This window comes from Staurois parvus, unplaced genomic scaffold, assembly GCF_062004578.1.
Source record: "Staurois parvus isolate SC_StPar_1 unplaced genomic scaffold, SC_StPar_1.0 ptg000475l, whole genome shotgun sequence".
Classification (NCBI taxonomy): Eukaryota; Metazoa; Chordata; class Amphibia; order Anura; family Ranidae; genus Staurois; species Staurois parvus.
Genome location: NW_028318271.1, coordinates 387,652 through 408,873, shown reverse-complemented (window position 1 = coordinate 408,873; position 21,222 = coordinate 387,652). Strand labels below are relative to the sequence as shown.

The 21,222-nt window shown below is 41.3% G+C and overlaps 1 protein-coding gene across 1 annotated transcript in view; it reads right to left on the bottom strand.

The window, feature by feature from the left end:
- The window catches only part of LOC149452373 (UDP-glycosyltransferase 3A1-like), a 38,945-nt gene that overhangs the window by 6,593 nt on the left and 11,130 nt on the right, over positions 1-21,222 (bottom strand). The window contains exons 2-4 of the mRNA XM_089689429.1: positions 13,308-13,409; positions 9,077-9,191; positions 5,426-5,960 (exon numbers count right to left, since the gene is read on the bottom strand). Coding sequence (XP_089545555.1) covers positions 5,426-5,960; positions 9,077-9,191; positions 13,308-13,409 — 752 coding nt within the window. The remainder of the gene's footprint in view (positions 1-5,425; positions 5,961-9,076; positions 9,192-13,307; positions 13,410-21,222) is intronic.

Here is a 21,222-nt window from a genome sequence, read left to right as displayed (position 1 = left end):
GCTCTCACATTCCCAGTGGTACCTTACATGTGTGACACAACTGCCGTTTACATACATGTGCTTGGAGAGGGGTGAAGGTGAAAGCTGCCATGAGCTTGCTTTAACCCTTTCACTACATTTTATAAATGTACTGTATCGTGGTAGACAAGGGATTTAGGCCAGCCTGGCTGGGACTTTGTACCATCTAGAACAGTGGTCCCCAAACTATGGCCCTGGGGCTGGATGTGACCCTTTGCTTGCCTTTATCCAGCCCTTGGCTCACTATTCCTCACACTGATATGAGACACTATTCTGCAAACTGACACTAACAATGGGGCACCTTTTTTTTCCAACTGACACCAATAACATTTCCACCCAGTGATAACCAATGTTGGGGCATTGTTCCTAAACCATTCCTAAATCATTTCCCCCTGATGAAGCCACGTGACCGGTGGCGTAACGCGTAGGGGAGGGGCTCAGATGTCACCGCGTGCAGTCGGCTTTTTTGGCGAGTACAGACACAGTGTGTATTAACACACTGCTACCTTTTCTTCTTAAAGGCTTTTTTATTTTAATGAAAATGTGAGTGTGACAGACAGAGTTTGGCAATAAAAGGAGTTTTATAAGGATAAAGCACTATCTTCTGTTTTTCTTTGCAATTATATATGTGGAGTTTGCTGGAGTAATTCTGGAGGATTGTTCCCCTGGAGGGGAGAAGGAGGGAAGATTCATCCAACCACCCACCCATAGATCCATACAAGATAATGAGGAGAGGAGTGACACCAGGTTAACCAGGAAAACTGCAGTTTGGAGAGATTGTTTGAAGGTGATAAGCAGCCAAGCATACTTCATCCTTTTATAGGATAAACTGCGTGATTTAGCCTGTTGAGGCTGTAGACGGAGGTGAACGCATGATAGAGCTGTATTTATGCTGCAAAAGTTTTTGGAACCTGGAGTGTATTCATCTAATTAGCACAGATTTCTCAAAAAGAAAGAGGACTCTTATGTATCAGTCTCTGGATATACAATGATACATTTATTTCCATAGTATAAAGGGATTGTAAAAGCACAGTGGACATTTGTTTTTTTCACATATTGTTTTTTTCACACTTTATTTATATTAGATTTTATTTTAGTTCATTTTTTACACGTAATCAATGTGTTTTTGATGATAATAATAGAGGAGCGCAGCACGATATTTATCTATATATTGGTTGACACTATTGTATGAGTTGGTGTGATGTGTTTGCGAACCTAAAACATTTTTTTGGATTTAACATATGTTTATTGAATATTTTTGGGTTGTGTTTGCAGAGAATTCACTGTATTGGCTCACAGGTGGACAGTTGGTTTTGGGTTCCTAAACCTAATACCAAATGTGGCGATGTTTACTCCCACTGATACCAGGAAAATTTCCAGTCTCACTCGCCACAGTCCAACTCCCCTAAAGTATGAATGACAATAAACTGGTCCTTTGTTTAGAAAGTTTGGAGACCCCTGATCTAGAATACAACTTATAGTATATCTCTTGCATCTTAGAAGAAACATTGACCAGTCTCTTTATATTAATTTTATGACTTTCTGACAGCATAGCAAAATGACGCTCCAGTGATGCGTTGATCACAAGCACATTCGCTGTTCGCTGTTTGACATCTTTGAATGGTCTTCTTTCAGGTTCTGATATTTAGCTATTTTGGCTGGTCATTCATCTCTTTAGATGCCGAAATTGGTCACTAAGCTGTGTGTGTACAGGCCAGTGTGCATTGCAAACAAGCAGCTAAGAATACTTTAATGTAGAAATTACATAGTGTACTGTATATCTGCTACACTGAAATGCCTGCTTGTTCACAAATATGTTCTTATTGCCTTGTCCAATGAGAGTGCATTGGTGGTGATTAAGGGCATTCTAACTGGACATGGCAATAGGTGGCCCAATATTTTCAGGGATAAGCTAAATATGAATTTGAAGGTGCTAAATTAGCGTTATGGAGTAAAGTGGTTCTAAAGTCTAAACATTTATTATCCAAAAGCATTCCCTGCATTAAGGGAAATGTCCTAGTAATTGCATTTCCCCCTCACCTCCCTGAATACTTGCCTAACTTGATTCAGTGCTGGTCTGCAGTGGTGCTTGTCTGTGTTCCTCTCCCTACAGGCTGTGGTGGCTCCTGCTGCTGCTGCAGTCAATCAAATCCTGTGAGGAGGGAGCAGAGGGTGGGGTTGAACTGTGCTGTGTGTGTCTATGGATGCCCACAGCCCAGCTCAGGAGTGAGTCCACATGTATGCCACCATAGAAAGCAGCTTGCTATGGTGGCATACACAGAAAACGAGGAGCCATGAAGCAGAGGACCCCAGAAGATGTGAATCAGAGCCACTCTGTGCAATACCATTGCACAGAGCAGGTAAGTATAACATGTTTGTTATTTTACAAAAAAAGCATATTTTGCCTTTACAACTTCTTTAACCGCCTCCCGTCCGCTATATAAGGAAATGATGGACGGGCAGCGGTTCTCTCGTTCTGGGAGGACATCTTATGATGTCCTTTCACTCTAACTGCACATGCACGCTGCTGGGGGTCCCCAGCGCGGTGATTGGTGCTGCGCTGTATTCCTGGGACACAGCGGATCACTGATCCATGGAAAGAGCTGATGACGTCGGCTCTGTCATGTGATCAGCTGTTTCCAATCACAGCTGATTGCATGTAAATAAGGAAGTGCCAGTTATCGGCATTCCTCTCCTCATGAGCAGTCACGCTGACAGCTCATGAGAAGAGGAGAGCCGGTAATCGGCATTCTTCAGAGGGGACATGTACATGTAGTGCCCAGAAGACCAGTGTAGCCCCATCAGTACCACCTGCCAGTGCCCATCAATGCCACATATCAGTGCCCATCTGAGCTGCCTTTCAGTGCCACCTATCAGTGCTCATCAGTGCTGCCTATCAGTGAAGCCTGTCAATGCACATCAGCACCACCTACCAGTGCCTCCTCATCCGTGCCGCCTGTCAGGGCAGCCTATCAGTGCCCATCACTGCAGCCTCATTCGCACACATCAGTGAAGGAGAAAAATTACTTATTTACAAAATTGTATAACAGAAACTAACTTTTTTTTTCAAAATTTTCAGTTGTTTTTGGTTTGTTAAGCAAAAAATAAAAAACCCAGAGGTGATTAAATACCAGCAAAAGTAAGCTCTATCTGTCTCAAAAAAATATAAACATTTCATATGGGTGCAGTGTTGCATGACCGTGCAATTGTTATTCAAACTGGAACAGTGCTGACAGCTGAAAATTGGCCTGGGCAGGAAGGGGGCGAAAGTGTCCAGTAGACAAGTGATTAAAATTATGGTTATAGTTACAGTATATGTAAACCCCCACCTTGTAAAACGAGCCATTTACTTTAAAAATGAAACAAAAGGCAAAACATTTGTGTAAAGATATAAATGTAAAGCCCATTACGTGAGGCTAGTGTAAGGTAACTTTATTTTTGGCTCATGGTAGTGAGTGAGTCTGAATTACTGTGGGTTCAGTGTGAGGTCAGTCTGGATGGCTCAGCAGGCTGGGACTCTATCGCCTTCATCTAGTTCTAGAGGTCCATTGAAGCTTCCAGAAGCCAAAAGCCGGATACTTCAGTTTGCATATTCATGGCAGTCTGACCAATCCCAGAGAGGAGGCTCTGGTAGTGTGGCAGACCAATCCATAAATATGAGGGGTGTCAATCCAGTCAGCAGACCAACCCATAAATATGAGAGGAGTCGTGTAGACAATTCATTTCTGAGAGGTGTTGCTGTGTAACCTGGGAGGGAACCTTGGGGGGTCTGGTTCCAGGATGGAGGCTAGAAGCTGAGGAGAAGCTGAAAGAGGGAGCTCAGCTGCCCTGCAGTCCAACGGGGAAGGACAGCCTTCAAAGCTTGGAGAGGAACCAGCCCAGCTAGAAGGCCTGAAAGCAGTTCTATTCACAGCTGCAGGACAAGGATAGTGCGAGTACCTCTACACTCCCAGAGCCTAGAAGGGAGAAGTCTGCTGAGTGCACATTCTGGCAAGTCTTCAGGGGGGAGTCCATAGCTTACCCAATCCCTTGTTCCAGGATCAGATACTGTAGTTAGGTGGGCTGGTATTCTGTGCACCAAGGGAACCAAGAGCTCCTACACATTGTCAGGTTGCTAGAAATCCGCTCAGAGGACACTTACTAAGGACTGTAATAGCTCTGGCTGGAATGCATTCTGGAATTAAGTGCTTGTAATTTTTTTTTCTGAGTGTGCCAGAGCAGGAAAAGCCCTCATTTTGTTTCTTCACTCAATTTGGGCTTTACTCTATCCAAGTATAACCCCTTAACCCCCCTAGCGGTATTCCCGAGTGTAGCTCAGGGTTACGTTTCAGTACCAAAATCGGTAACCCTGAGATACACTCGGGATTACCCTGCAGCGTTGCACAGGGATTCCCTCGATCACTTGCCTTGTCCTGCGCTCCTACGATGTCTCCCCTGCAGCGTCCCCGGTCATGTCCTCTGGCCGATGCCAGCATCTGGCTCCTGGGTTCCGGTCCCTGCGACGTGGGAACGTACGGGGAACGGAACCGGTGGCAAATTCAAAAATGTAAAAAGTGACATTCACTCAATACACTAAAATCACATAGTATAACATTACTGTATTAAACCATTTCACATACATTTTGTCCCGAGTGCTTTGTCCGGTGCCCTGCCTGCATTTTTACTGTTCTTTCTGCCTGGAAACTGAGAAATGTCCATGGCGTCCAAAAAGCGTCCCTTTAGGTCAAAAGCGATTTTAGACCAGCTAGAGAACAGCGATAGTAAATTAGAACCACTTGTATTGAGTGATAATGATTTGAGGGGAAATTCGGCATCAGACACTGAAATGATTTTGCGACTGAACTCAGTGATGTGTGAACTTGGCGCTCTATTTCACATTTCATTGTTTTTGGTTTGATTACATTATTAAATTAAATGTATTATTATTATTATTATATTATTATTATTTTTTATGATTATTTATTATATTATAATTTATGATTTCGTGTTTCAAATTTTATCATACCCGGGATGTTTACTAGACTCTTAGGGCAGATTTCAGTGAGTTATTCCTAAGAATTACAGGCCTACAATAAAAAAACCAACATATTTCCATGCAAAAAAATTTACAGATTTGAGCACAGAAATATGGACATAATCAGACCGCTAGGGAGGTTAATACAGAAAAAGAAACCAGCTCAAGAGATGTGTGTGGAGATGTGAAGGAAAGGGGGACCCAAAACTCAGAGACTCCTATGAGATAGTGCTACATTAAAAAAACATTATAAATGCCTTTTTCCCTTTTTTTTATAAGTCATCACATTCCCTCTGACCCTTCATCACTCTATCCAAAACAGATTGCTTACGCGAGAATTTAATATCGCTTCAGAATGTTTTATTAAACAAAGGTCATTCATGCCATACTCACTTGTGATAATGGTTTTACAGGTTTGGCCAATAATCCCCCAATGTACTGAACATGAGGCAGAAGTGGACGAGGAAACTCAAGGGTGAAGTCTACGTTGTACAGCCAGAGCTCAGCTTTTAAATGAAGATCGGGTATATTTGGTCTAGACTCAGCAGGAAAATGTTCTTCGATGACACCATCAAATACTGAGTCAATCATTTTCTGGATTACTGATGAACCCAGAAACATCATTGTGTTCTTTAAACGCCCAAAGAAATCCATCTGGTCAGTAAGCTGCGTCTGGAACAATGGAATATAGGACAGAGGACTCGGCATTCCTACACGGTCAGCATTGGCCATAATCCCAGGAAAGAAAGCAATAAATGGGAGTCCCAGCTTCTCAGAGACCAAGAAAGTACACGGGTTGAATGCATCCACCACCGCAATGTCATAATGTTCCTCCTTTAAGAAGGTTAATATTTTTGTCTGGTGCAATGTTATGTTGCACTGGTAAGACAGTTCCTTCAAAAATGTGAGGACAGACTGAACTCCTCGTCTGAAAGGAAAAGTTTATTCCACCTAGTTAGAGTTACATTTAATGGAAAATCTATCATAAATTACAATTTAGGCTGATATAAGATAGCAATTAATAACATTTACAAAATATGAGTTCATTAGACCACATCCAGAGGTCAGGAAATTTGCACTCTATCTTCTGAAATCCCATGTCTTTTAGGAGACTGGGATACCCATGGGTGAGATGAAGAACAGCAGGAGACCAAGGGAAGTCTATTACCTAGTTTTTCTGTCAAGTATGAACCTGGAAGTGCTCATCTCTGAACACTTACAAGTTCATAGCTGTCAGACCCCGCCTGCAAAAATAGCAGATCCTGGACAGTTTGTCCTTAATCTGCTGGGACACACTGCGGAGAAGGCATTAGGGATCTAATATACCAATGATGCCTTCATAAAGAGCACCTGCCTCTTCAGGTATGCTCTTACATACCATATAGTATATGGCTTGTCAGTTATCTTGTGCAAGTAATGACATTAAGCAAAACTGTTTACAAAATGAAAATATAATAAAATAAATGAAAAACAAAAAAAACTGTATGTGCCCCCCACCCTCACATACAAACACAAACAAGCACAGATGGTGTACATGGGTATGTGAATGACAAATGAGCAACACACAGTGGGGTTGATTTACTAAAACTGGAGAGCACAAAATCTGGTGCAGCTGTGCATGGTAGCCAATCCACTTCTATCTTCAGCTTGTTCAATTAAGTGTTGACAAAACATCCTGGAAGCTGATTGGTTTCTGTTCAGAGTTGCACCAGATTTTGCACTCTCCAGTTTTAGCAAATCAACCTCATTGGGTATTGCTGTGCATGCTGAAGTAAAAGGCATAATTCTTAGGTCAGCATTTCTGGTTAACTCTACAATGATGACAGGTTTGTAAAGCATCACCTATGGACAATTTTGAGGTGGATGTGAGCATTTTTGAGGCTAGACATATTTGATATCTATTTACTTGAGTCTCATCTTTTATAATGTAATAATATAATTATTTTTGTAAACAAAAATTATTTTGAGTGTATATTTTTCAGAAAAAAAATGATTTGGTAAACAGAGGTGTACATATGTTTTTATTCTACAAGTCCTCTCACAAAATACAAAGTGCATGTTCATGTAAAAAAAAAAATGCGCATTTTCGGTTGTTTGTGAAAAAAATAAAAAATCGGCCTGGCAGTGAAAGGGCTGAAGCCAACTCACCTTTTTTTTAAATAGGCTTTTATTTTTCACCTTTTAGTTTAAATCGGTGATGAAAACGCGTAAGGGCGTGATCAAGCAGTGATGTCACCATGTACTCTGTTACCACGAGGCTGGACCATGTGACTGCAGCTACGTGATCTGTTGCTGAGAGTGGCTGGTGAGACACCACTATGAGAGCTAGAGATTGTTTGCAGCTATATATTACTGAATGCTGGTTTTTACCTTACACATTGTCAGATTGGTATTAAGGGGGGTATTTTTGATACAATAAATAGTCAAACAATATTATGCTATGGCGAGCGTTCTTTATTTACCGACATATGGAATTGAATTATACTTACCTTGATGGAGTCTACATGAATCAGCCATCTGATGAATGAATATTTTCTGGATTGATCAGTGTTTTGATGAATCTTCCATATCTACTGATATTTTGATTGAAATGCTGATTAAACACCAGCATCTGGTGAGTTAGCACTTTGATGGGGTGTTGAGTACAAAGGAATTCACTGTTGTGGCGAATATGTATTTTTTGAAGAAGGTTATGTATGGACTACACTTTATTAGGGACTTATAATTTTTTATGTCTTATAATTTTGGCACATATTTTTTTTTTTTTTGGTGGCAGTTTTTATTTTATTATTTTTTTATTTATATATTGATGTATTTATTTATTTTATTTATATTTATGTATATATCATTTAAGAGCATATATAGTTTTGAGAATGCTGTTTATGGTATTTCCATTTATTTATAAACTTATAATAAAGCTTACCTGTGGGTAAAATTATTATCTCCTAAACATGCATCCTTTTAAGGTAAGTCCTTCATAATGTGCTAGTATGCAATGCATACTAGCACATTATGCCTTTACCTTGCAGGGGATTTTTTTTATTTTTTCTACCGCTTTAACAACAACAGGGGAAAGTCATCGCATATCAGTCAGTACAAATGGTCAGATAGCTTAACATTCATCCCGGTCAATTATACTAAGCACTGAAAAGCCAGTAGAGCCCCATGTAGCCCTACTGGTATGTCTATAGAAGTCAATGAGGAAGGAAAGGAAGTCCCAGGAGCCGTACATCACACAAAACCCTCATGTGAAGAGTGGAAGCAGCCCCAGCCTAGACTCTGTCCAGGCCACACCCCAGCATGTTTCTCCCCACCCACAGGGCTTAGTCACAGGTTTTGTGGGGGGGGGGGGACATGTCGGAGGTGTGGCCTGGACATAGTCTAGGCTGAGGCTGCTTCCACTCTTCACATGAGGGTTTTGTGTGATGTGCAGCTCCTGGGACTTCTTTTCCTTCCTCATTGACCTCTATAGAGATAAGACAAGCTCTTTCCCTTCCTGCACTCTGAGAAATTGGCAGCATATAAGGACCTATTAGAGCACCCATAATTTCTTTGTATGTTTCTGGGACACCCTTGGACCATTATTGGCATGTTTTTGGGTCCCCCTAAGCCATGGAGCCATAATCCTATCTCCTGTTTCCAAACCCCCCCCCCCTTCCTCCTTGAACACCTAATAGTATGTTTCCTTTCCCCCCTTGAAACCCTAGCAAGTATGTTTCTGGTTTCCCCCACTTGTATCTTTACTTAATATGTTTATGGTTTTCTTTTCCACAATGGACCCCTACTGGGTATATTTTACCATAGGAAAACCTTCCAAACTAAGACTAATGAACATCACCCAGTTTCCCCCTCAGACCCCTACAGAGTATATCCTCTTCCCCCAGTTGAAGGCCTAATGATATGATTCTGCTTCCCCCTCCCCTGCGGAGATCTACCAGGTAAGTTTCTGGTTTTCCTACTTGGACCTTTACTGAATATTTTTCTGGTCCCCCTTGCCCCCCTCCCCCTCCTTCCCAGGCACATACTGAACATGTTTTACGATACCTGCCCATAAGGAACTCTTTCTGATCTTCTATAAAAAGATCCATAATTTCCTGATGATATTTCTCATCCAGGGAATACGTGGTCACTGGATATGGACTTGGTGGTGGCTTGTAACCTGAACATCAAAAACAGTTTTTTAGTCATATGCACTGTGACTGCTATTGCAATGGAGGATCCTGCAGCCAATAAGTAATCTGTTAAATTACTCCTCATACCTGATTGGCCTAGCAACTTGTAGCCCTGAACATACATACAGTATCTCTATCTATGGGAGGCAATAGAAAATACAAGGAAACAAACAAAATTGAAGACAGTTGTTTCAGTATTTTTGATCAATCCCTACAGGGTCACTTGTATACAAGAGAAAATCCTATAAAAGAAGTGGCATTATAGTGCATGTACCTTTCTGATGGCCCATTTATTGATACGCAGGTGCTTTGCTTCTCCCAACCCCAGCAGGTATTTGACCTATTGGGTGGGTTGAATATCTGTTGCCTCCATTACACGTTGTGGTTTCTCCTACTAGCTCATACACATTGTAGCGATGTATGAGATAGAGGGAGGAACCACAACGTGTGGCAGGAAAGCAGGTATTCCACACTTAATCATGTGGAATATTTACAGTGGTTAGCAAAGCAATGATGTTTCAAGAAACAGACCATTGAAAAGGTATGTATATTGCCTCAGCTTTTACAGATTTTTGCCTTCAGTGTAAATAAACCTGTGGCAACAGGGTCACTTTAAAGCAAACCTACTAAAAAATAAATGTTTTAACCTCCCTGGCGGTATTCCCGAGTGTAGCTCGGGGTAAAGTTTCAGTACCACAAGGGGTAACCCCGAGCTACACTCAGGAATACCATGCGGCGATGCCCTGCGATCCCTCGATCACTTACCTTGTCCTGCGCTCCCGCAATGTCCCTCCTGCAGTGTCCCCGGCCATCTCCTCTGGCGGATACCGGCATCTGTCATCTGGGTTCCGTCCCCTGCGGCGTCGGGACGTACGGGGGATGGAACAGCGGGAAATTTGAAAATGACAAAAAGTGCCATTCACTAAATTCACTAAAATCACATAGTATAACATTACTGTACCAAACCATTTCACATACATTTTGTCCCGAGTGCTTTGTCCTGTGCCTTGCCTTCATTTTTACTGTTCTTTCTGCCTGGAAACTGAGAAACGTCCATGGCATCCAAAAAGCGTCCCTTTTAGGTCAAAAGCAGTTTTAGACCAGCTAGAGAACAGCGATAGTAAATCAGAACCACTTGCAGAATTGAGTGATAATAATTCGTGGGGAAATTCGTCATCAGACACTGAAAACGATTTTGCGACTTTGCTCAGTGATGTGCGAACTTGGCGCTATATTTCAAATTTCAGTGTTTTTTGTTTGATTATATTATTGAATTAAATTTATTATTACTATTATTATTATTATTATATTATTATTTTTTATGATTATTTATTAAATTATAATTTAAGATTTCGTGTTTCAAGTTTTATCATACCCGGGATGTTTACTAGACTCTTGTTCGGACAGATTTCAGTGAGTTATTCCTAAAAATTACAGGCCTACAATAAAAAAAAACATATTTCCATGCAAAAAAATGTACCGCTTTGAGCACAGAAATATGGACATAATCAAACCGCTAGGGAGATTAAAGTCCTGCCTATGAGCAAACATCACAAGATGTCTGTTATGCTCATAAATTACTAGAAACTCCCCTATGTGTCTCACATAAACTAATTTCACTTATGAGTGTACCTTTATTAGTCCCTTAAGCCTTCAAACCCCAAGACAAAATATAACAGTGTCAGCATGCAGGAGTTAATTTGTCAGTTTGATGAGGGATCTGAGAACTAAGAACACACACAGGTGCACGTTCATAGTTCTCTACTGTATGGAGCACTGTGCACAAGTGTTTAAAAAGGCATAATGCAGTCAAGATTCCTTAGTCCAACTCCAACCTCTGTCGGAACTGTCCGAAACTTCTGTCTGGTTTAAAATGCTGCCTCTTTTGAGGAGATTTCTGTTGTCTTCCTCTTCTGCCTCATACGACTTATCTAGACAGGAAGCATGTACCACAGGGATATACCAGATTTATGAGCCCTCACACGTAACGCTCACCTCAGGAAGGTTGCAGAGAATACACAAGTTCTTCCACAATTGTACAGAGGCTGCCATCCACAACTACAGTTTCATGCACACCGATAACACAGACTTATGCAGGCCATAGATGGGTCGAAAACCGGCCGATTTTTCTTTAAAAAAACGAAAAGTCGGTCGTTCAAGCGGCCAACGTTACCAGCAACAGTAAAAAAAAAAAAAAAAATCGGCCGATTTTCATCCCGTCTACAGCCAGCAAAAAGTGTCCCTGCAGAGAGCTCTGCTATTTCTTTGACAGTTCCTTGACATTTATAGCGGTTGCAACAATGTATCTATTTGTATCCATTTAGGATACAGATGTTTTTATTCGGAAACAAATAGATACATTGTTGCAACCGCTATAAATGTCAAGGAACTGTCAAAGAAATAGCGGAGCTCTCTGCAGGGACATTTTTTGCCAGACTGGAATTCCTCTTCTTCATCCTCTTCTTCATCCTCTTCTTCATCCTCTTCTTCTTCATCCTCTTCTTCTTCATCCTCTTCTTCTTCTGCTTCTTCTTCTTCATCCTCTTCTCCTTCTTCATCCTCTTCTTCATCCTCTTCCTCTTCTTCCTATTCTTCTTCTTCCTCCTCTTCTTCATCCTCCTCTTCTTCATCCTCTTCTTCTTCTTCATCCTCCTCCTCTTCTTCTTCCTCCTCTTCTTCTTCATCCTCCTCCTCTTCTTCCTCCTCTTCTTCTTCCTCCTCTTCATCCTCTTCTTCATCTTCTTCATCCTCTTCTTCCTCCTCTTCTTCATCCTCTTTTTCATCCTCCTCTTCATCTTCTTCCTCTTCTTCTTCCTCTTCTTCTTCCTCTTCTTCTTCCTCCTCTTCTTCCTCCTCTTCTTCTTCCTCCTCCTCTTCTTCTTCCTCCTCTTCTTCTTCCTCTTTTTCTTCCTCTTCTTCTTCATCCTCTTCTTCTTTTTTCTGCTTCTTTTTGTCTTCCTCTTGCAGGTCACTGCTCATGCGCAGATTTTTTTATCGGTAAAAAGATCGGCCGATTTGCCCATCATTGCCGCGAAAATCGGCCGATCGGCATAATCGTCCGATTTTTTTCCAACTTTACCAATAAAAAAAATCTTCCAAAATACCAAAAAACGGGCAAACAATTAGCCCACTAACGATCCAAAAATCGGCCGATTTTATTTTCGGCCGATTTTCGACCCATCTATGGCCTGCATTAGTCTGAGGGATATATTGTTAGATTTTATTGCTGAGTAACTTGAAACAGGAGGGGGTTCATTATACTCCAAAACAATCAGAATTACAAACTTCTAGCACATATCATTATAGCTGCAGACACACATGAATTAGGTCTTACTCACAATGTCTTAGAAGCTGACTGCCACCCAGCTTCCACAGGTAGTTCCTCTGTGAGGCAAAAAAACCATCCTTCCAAAGACCAAGACTTCAGAAGAGCGCATTCCAGCAGACAAATCCTTTAGCAATCTTCTCCAGACCCTCAGCCTAGCTCCTGCTGAAGCTCAAACTACAATCCTTGTCTTGCTCTAGTTGTTTCTCAGGGGCAGTACCCCCAGGAGAACTGGAACCCTCCTAGCAGAGGAAGAACACTCTGGAAAGACCTCCCAAACATTTATCACCTCTCCAGCCAATTTCTGGATGCCTCCTTCCAGGGACTGGCTGGGGCATGATTAATTTTACTGGGCATTTGACTCTATATTCTGAAAGATTCTTCCAGAAGCAGGTGGAAGAAGGCAAACAGTTTAGAAAGCCATGACCAGACAAAAGCAATAGATCACTGCTCCACCCACTGCAATGAAGCAAAAAATGCCAAATAAACATCTGTTTGTTTCCTATTATGAGATGTACCCTCACTTACTGTTATGACATCTGACAGGAAGTGGGGAGAATTTCCTTCATTTCTTGGTCTGTTTGGTATCAACCAAAAGGGGACCAGACAGCATTATAAAATTGTCAGAGGTTCTAAACCTCTAAAACTAAACAAAAAAAGTTTGGTTGGAGTTTGACTTTTGATACCATTCTGTATGCAACTTTGCAGAGAGCAAAAGTCTGACTCCAGCTATAATTATTATCCATCCAAGATGCTTATTTTTTTACTGTACACCCACCTGGAAGCATTCCTTTCTCGAATTGCAGGAACATTCTCACTTCATGTCCATTGTTACGGAGGATCCGGGAGATCTCATCCATCAAGAGGTAATGACTCCCACCTGCAAACACAAGCAATGAAAAACACAGAAGCTTAGTGATTTTTGCCTTGTAGCACGAGGCTCAGTGTTTGAAAATCTTAACCATGACAATATAGGTTTTGCATGTTCTCTTTGCACTTGTGTGGGTTTCTTCTGGGTACTGCGTTTTACAGCACTTTAAAGACATGCTGGTTGGTTATTTGTCTCCTGTCTAAATTGGTCAAAGTATGTGTATAAATGATGTAGGAAGCAGTGAGGATGTGGTCAGAGATCAAGGAAACCTTGAGGAGGAGTCTGTTTGCCATCAGTGTATTTGATCCAAAGAGTGATTGATACATAAGGCTTTTAAAGTTTTGTTGTCTGTAAGTGGCTTTCTATTAGATAACAAATGGTGTTTTAACAATATAACACTATTGGATTTTTAAATTTTCTCTTTATGAATATTGGTCTACATTGAGCTGATCGGGATGGTCCTGCTACCGGAATGGAATATATAAACAACATGCTCTATATGCCAAACATGAGAATGAAAGGCATATAAATTTGGTGAGGGAGCGCCCTAAAGGGATTTGGTGGCACTGAGCACTTGGTGTGGAGCTATTTAAATTTAAATTGGAGAAGATTGAAGTGACAAATGCTTGATGAAAGGATCGGATATTAATGGGACTTTAACTTTTGCACTGGGTGGATTTTCTTTAGTGTGGACTATTTAAGTTTTATCTTCATTATTTATTATTATTAGATATTTATTATTTATTGGTGATTTGTTTGACACATAGCATAGCACAGGGGTTAAAATTTTGAGTCCAGACCTACTATCCGATCACAAAACTTACTCTCCACCAGTCGCCCCACCCAACCTTGCCCAGGTCTACCCCCAACCCCACCCCCGGCCCACCCCAAACCCCTCACCCAGCCCACCCCCAACCACCCCCCCTTAAAGCTTATGAAATTACATTTTTCTTTAGAATAAATAGTCCAAAATATAAAACTGTAAACAGTAATGTATATTCCAGCTCCCCTGTACTCCATTATAGTGATATACAGTGATGTATATCCCCCCTCCCCTGTACACCATTATAGTGATATGACATGTATACAGTAATGTATATCCCCCCTCCCCTGTACACCATTATAGTGATATGACATGTATACAGTAATGTATATCCCCCTCCCCTGTACCCCATTATAGTGATATGACATGTATACAGTAATGTATATCCCCCCTCCCCTGTACTCCATTATAGTGATATGACATGTATACAGTAATGTATATCCCCCCTCCCCTGTACTCCATTATAGTGATATGACGTGTATACAGTAATGTATATCCCCCCTCCCCTGTACTCCATTATAGTGATATGACGTGTATACAGTAATGTATATCCCCCCTCCCCTGTACTCCATTATAGTGATATGACGTGTATACAATAATGTATATCCCCCCTCCCCTGTACTCCATTATAGTGATATGACATGTATACAGTAATGTATATCCCCCCTCCCCTGTACTCCATTATAGTGATATGACATGTATACAGTAATGTATATCCCCCCTCACCTGTACTCCATTATAGTGATATGACATGTATACAGTATGTATATCCCCCTCCCCTGTATTCCATTATAGTGATATGACATGTATACAGTAATGTATATCCCAGCTCCCCTGTACTCCATTATAGTGATATGACATGTATACAGTAATGTATATCCCCCCTCCACTGTACTCCATTATAGTGATATGACATGTATACAGTATGTATATCCCAGCTCCCCTGTACTCCATTATAGTGATATGACATGTATACAGTAATGTATATCCCAGCTCCCCTGTACTCCATTATAGTGATATGACATGTATACAGTAATGTATATCCCCCCTCCACTGTACTCCATTATAGTGATATGACATGCATACAGTATGTATATCCCAGCTCCCCTGTACTCCATTATAGGGATATGACATGTATACAGTAATGTATATCCCCCCTCCCCTGTACTCCATTATAGTGATATGACATGTATACAGTAATGTATATCCCAGTTCCCCTGTACTCCATTATAGTGATATGACATGTTGTATACAGTACTTACTCCTAGTCCCTCCGAGTCCCCCGCGGCGGTGGAGAGGGTGTCTCCTCTCAGCAGAGCCGAAGAAGCCGGAAACCGGAAGTTGTAAACCAGAACTTGGCTTCACAATGAGGCTTGGAGCGTAGGTGCAGTCGCTCCATGCTTCATCTGTACTCGCTGCTTGCCACAGAGAAATTTCTCCTCGCATTTGGCGAGCGGGCGAGTGGCTTTTTCAAGCCCTGGCATAGCACCACAGTTCACTATTGGATTATATTTACAGAGTCCTCCTGCGCTCTTATGTAATATAACACAATACCGGGAAAAACTACATCACAAGGAATATACAACAGCTGCTAACATCTGATCCTCCCCCAACAGGCCTTAAAAGCATTAAATGGTACAAAATGATGTAGCGCTTATAAAGACATACCCAATATAGTGACCCCACAGTGAATCTACTATGTCATGGGTCCCACATGCGCCATATATAGTGAGTGATCAAAAACAGACAAGGGGAAAAGCTCCTTTAACCACATATGGATAATAAACTCGTGACCCCTTCAATCCAATAGGGACATAGACCTATAATAAGTGTGTCCCTACACAGGGATTGACAAGGACTATAATGTGAATAAGGAACAGCACTGCAAAGCAATCAACACATATCAAAAAATCAACACATATCAAAAAAAGTCAAGTGATCTGTGTCACATTCCTTCTTGTCATGCAAATAGGAGGAATGTGTGTGATCCCACACACCCTTGAATGTGATTCAATTATGGCTGTAATGGCCTCTCACCTCCTCCCTGAGACCCTATAGGGCCACAGAGCATTTGTTATACCACCGCTGGGTCTAGACAGCACTCCTCACGATTAAATGACTTGAGAGTATTCCCCAGCAAACTGTTTCCACCTCTCCAAGGATATCCTTACGGGCCAGTGAGCAAGATGGATCACAGCTCAAATACCCACAAGACAAAAAAAGACATCCTCCATAGTGTAGACCGTTTAATAATAAAAGTCAAATAGGCGAAATTCAAACTCACATAAGCAGTAGATAATACAGCATTTCTCCCATATGTTGGGTGTAGGCAAAGAAACAAAGGGTGTTCCAAGATGGCGCTACGTTACCATGCTGTGCCGTCTATTGGATATATAGAAGAAACTAGTTCATATGATTTAAATATGGCAGCTTTTCAGTTAATTTATAGCACTGGTGATTTCTGTAGTGCGGAGAAAGAATTGTTGGGCAGAAGAGGGAGTTGCACAATAATTTATTAAGAAATTAAACATAGTATGTGCATGTATGTGGGATTGGGAGGTTAGACTGTAAGAGAGAGATTTGTTAAAACTGGAGTGTAAAAATCTCGTGCAACTCTGCATAGAAACCAATCAGCTTCCAGGTTTTATTGTAAAAAGCTTAACTGAACAAGCGGAAGTTAGAAGCAGATTCCCTACCATGCACAGCTGATTATGAGTGCTCCAGTTATAGTAAATCAACCCCTAAGTGCCTTGAAGACAGGGACTGATGTGGATGTCCAATATACAGACATGGCCAAAAATACTGGCACCCCTGCATTTATTTCAGATAATGCACCACTTCACCCAGAAAAGTGTTGCAATGACAAATGTTTAGGCATTTTTCGTATTTATTTCTTTTATTTGTATTGGTGTAACACAAGAAAGTGGAGAAACAAATCTGAGACATTCCACACAAAACCCCAAAAATGGACTGGATAAAAATGATTGGCACCCTCAATTTAATATTTGGTACCACATTCCTTGGGAAAATTAACTGAAATCAATTGCTTCCTGTAACCATCAATGAGTTTCTTCCGCCTCTCTACTGGAATTTTGGACCAACTGCTCCAGGTCTCTCAGATTGGAAGGGATCCTTTTCCCAACTGCTGTTTTGAGATCTCTCCACAGGTGCTCTGTGGGATTGAGATCTGCACTCATTGCTGGCCAGTTCAGTACTCTGCAGTGCTTTGTCTGAAAACATTTCTGGGGGCTTTTTGACATGTGATTTGGGTCATTGTCCTGCTGTAAGACCCATGACCTCTGACGGAAACCCAGCTTTCTGACACTGGGCCGTACATTACACCCCAGAATTCTATGGTAATACTCAAATTTCACAATTGTGGCTGAGGCCTGTACTCTGCCCTACAAACTACTAACCCCTGTACACTGCTCTGTAAACTACTGACCCCTGTAACCTGCCCTACAAGCTACTGCCCTCACTACACTGTCCTATAAACTATTGACCCTTGTCACTGCCATGCTGATCACTCTACTCTGTCCTACAAACTGATGACCTCTGTACTTTGCCCTACAAACCATTTATCCTTGTACACTGCCCTACATACTACTGACCCCTGTACTCTGTCCCACAAACGTCTGACCCCTGTATACTGCCCAACTGACCTCTAAACACTTGACCTCCAGGAGTAGCCGGATGCCGCTGATGCCGCAGGAGAGCAAATTTGCGGCTGTACAGTGAGATTTTAAAGGCGCTTTTACCATTTGATTATTGTAAGTGCAATACTATTAATACAATTCTTGGAATTTGGTTTACTACACTATGAGAGGCCATCATATGTTTTCATGAATGAACTGGTGGCAGAGAAAGTAGATACCGGTAGTCTCTTTAAGAGATATCCTCGAGACTTAATAAAAAGAGAAGGTCATCCATAAGGATAGCCAGGAAGGTGGCGGCTATTACACATATACCCATCTGAGGGTAAAATGCTCGTCTAGACCTAACAACATATGATCTTAGATCCACAACTAAAGGTGAGCGCAACGGAGGAAAGGTGGTGGGACCCACTTTCATGCTGGTGTGGAATTCTGTGCATTGTGCAAAGAGTACAGGAAGATTTCTATTTTGGAGATAGAAAACACGTTTCTGGATTGGAACTATGTTGAGTATTATCACTAAGGAATCCTGTTTATGTTTATTGTATTAAGTTTTTTTCAGATATATTGGTTTTTACTGTTTATTGTATGTGGTTTAAGCATCATGATAAGTATATTAATTGATTAAGATATTAGTCACAAAGGGGGTCACACTCACAGTCATACATGAAGGGAGCGCCACATGTACAGTATATTGATCATTGATTATTTTAAATCCCAATGTCAACAATAGGTGACACTAATTCCTTTTTAAAAGAAGTTCTTTTTGGAGGAGCATATGAACTTTTAGAATGTTTTTGGAGTATTATAGCTGTACGTAAATATGATGAATACTGTGCCATCCATGGACACTTTGATAGCTAAAGTTGGATTTAGCTTTATAAACTCTGATATTTCAATCAGCTTTATTTTAAAACATTTTTTTGTTAACTAGAGGACATAGATATTACAGGCTTCATGGGAGAAACCTTTCATTTTCAAAATTATACGCTCAAAGATGGGGAAAAAATAGAACCCTGTCACATAGTGGAATTATGTCAGCAGAAGTGGGTGATTGAATATTATTATGATTATTATTATACAGGATTTATATAGCGCCAATGGTTTGCTCAGCGCTTTACATTATAGTGGAAGACAATACAGTAACGATACAGTTCAATACAAGAGGGATTTGAGGGCCCTGCTCCTTGGAGCTTACAATCTAGGAGGGAGGGGTGAATGGTACAGTAGGTAGTCACTGTGGGGGATGGAGTGGTTGGAAGAGTAGAGGATTCCAGAATTAGCAGAGGGCAGGATAGGCTTCCCTGAAGAGATAGGTTTTCAGTGATCGCCGAAAGGTAAGTAGAGTAGGCGACAGTCTGATAGATTGGGTTAGGGAGTTCCAGAGGATGGGTGACGAACTGGAGAAGTCTTGGAGACGAGCATGGGAGGAGGAGACAAGGGAGCTAGAGCGTAAGAGGTCTTGCAAGGAGCGGAGTGTACGGTTTGGGTGATATTTAGATCTAAGATCAATTATGTAAATTGGGGCAGTGTTGTGAATGGCTTTATACGTCATTCTTAGAGTTTTGGATTTTATCCGTTGCGCAACTGGGAGCCAGTAGTGGGATTGGCAAAGAGGGGTGTCGGATACGGAACAGTTAGTGAGGTTGATGAGTCTGGCAGCAGCATTCATAATAGACTGAAGAGGGGATAGCCTGCGATGAGGTAGGCCAATGAGGAGGGAGTTACAGTAGTCGAGGCGTGACATGACAAGGGAGTGAATAAGTTGCTTAGTGGTTTCCGGCGTTAGGAACGGGCGTATCTTGGAGATGTTGCGGAGGTGAAGTCTACATGATTTTGTCAGCGATTGGATCTGGGGCTGGAAGGACAGATGGGAGTCCAGGATTACACCTAGTACCCTGGCATGAGGGGATGGACTGAGGATGGTGTTAGCGATGTTTATGGTGAAGTCAGGGGAGGGGGCACGGGCAGGGGGGAATACTAGGAGCTCAGTTTTGGAAAGGTTGAGTTTGAGGAAGTGGAGTGACATCCAAGCCGATATGTCGCTTAGTAGGCTAGCGATGTGGGTGGAAAGGTGAGGGGGTGAGGGGTAGACAGATAGATTTGCGTGTCATCAGCATAGTGATGGTAATTGAAGCCGTGGGAGTTTATCAAGTGACCAAGGGAGGAGGTGTAGATGGAGAAGAGAAGGGGTTCAAGGACAGAACCTTGAGGGACCCCTACAAGAGAGGGAGTGAGGAGGAGGTGGTAGCGTTATAGGTAACACTGAAGAAGCTCTGCGATAGATATGAGTAGAAAAGTGAAATAATGCAATAATTGTAAATGAAGACAGCTCTATACAGTACTTTGACAGGGTGATGATGTCAACAGCAGCCAGACCTGTCGATTTTTATTTATACTCCTATTTGCTATGATGAAAGTAACAGGAGGGAACTAGAGACTCCAGTCATAGATGGTCATTAGAGGGCCATTCTGCTAACTATAGCATATTGATTTTTTTTTTCTTTTTAACATATGTTTGTTTCCTGGCAGGCAGATGAATGCTCTGTATTATAGACTCAGATCTTGCTGGATACTTTTTTTCTATTTAAGCCCGTCCACCACTGCAATTTTTTCATTTTGTTTTACTCACGTTAAAATCTGCATTTTTGTTAGAAATTACTGTAAACCCCCCAAATGTATATATTGCTTTAAAGCAGAGATTCTGGAGAATAAAATGGTAGTAGTTAGATTTTTTTCATGTTGCTAAGATGTTATTTATCAAACACAGATTTTCAGAAAATATAATTAAATACATTTTAGTGCAAACAAATACAACATTATGCCCAACTTTTTTAGCAAAATATAAAAGATTGGATTGCCTCGAGTAAACAGATACCAAACATGTCATATCTTAAAATTGTGCACACACATGGAATCAAAAAAAACCTATGGTATCCAAAATTCTCCATAGGTGATGCTTTCAAAGTCTTTACAAGTCATGAGTTTAGAGCAGGGTGGAGTTAATTTAAATAAAGTCAATTTAAATCATGTTTTAAATCACTAGTGAAAAGGTTCAATTTAAATCATTATTTTTAACGAGCAATTGTCATCTCTGTCCATCAGCGGCTCCTCCTTTGACCCACTGTTGACTCACAGACAGTTCCATTCATTTTAATGGGACAGTTGGTGATGCGGCAGTGACACAATAAGGCAAGGGACGTGGCCGCAGCAGGTGAGTGGATGCCCGCTAACAGGCGCTGCCATGATGGATCTAAAATGACAGGTGCTCTTTAAATGTAAGGAATCCGACTCATTCTTGCTGGTAGTTAGAATCTTTAATATTTGCAAACCAAATGAAGGTTTC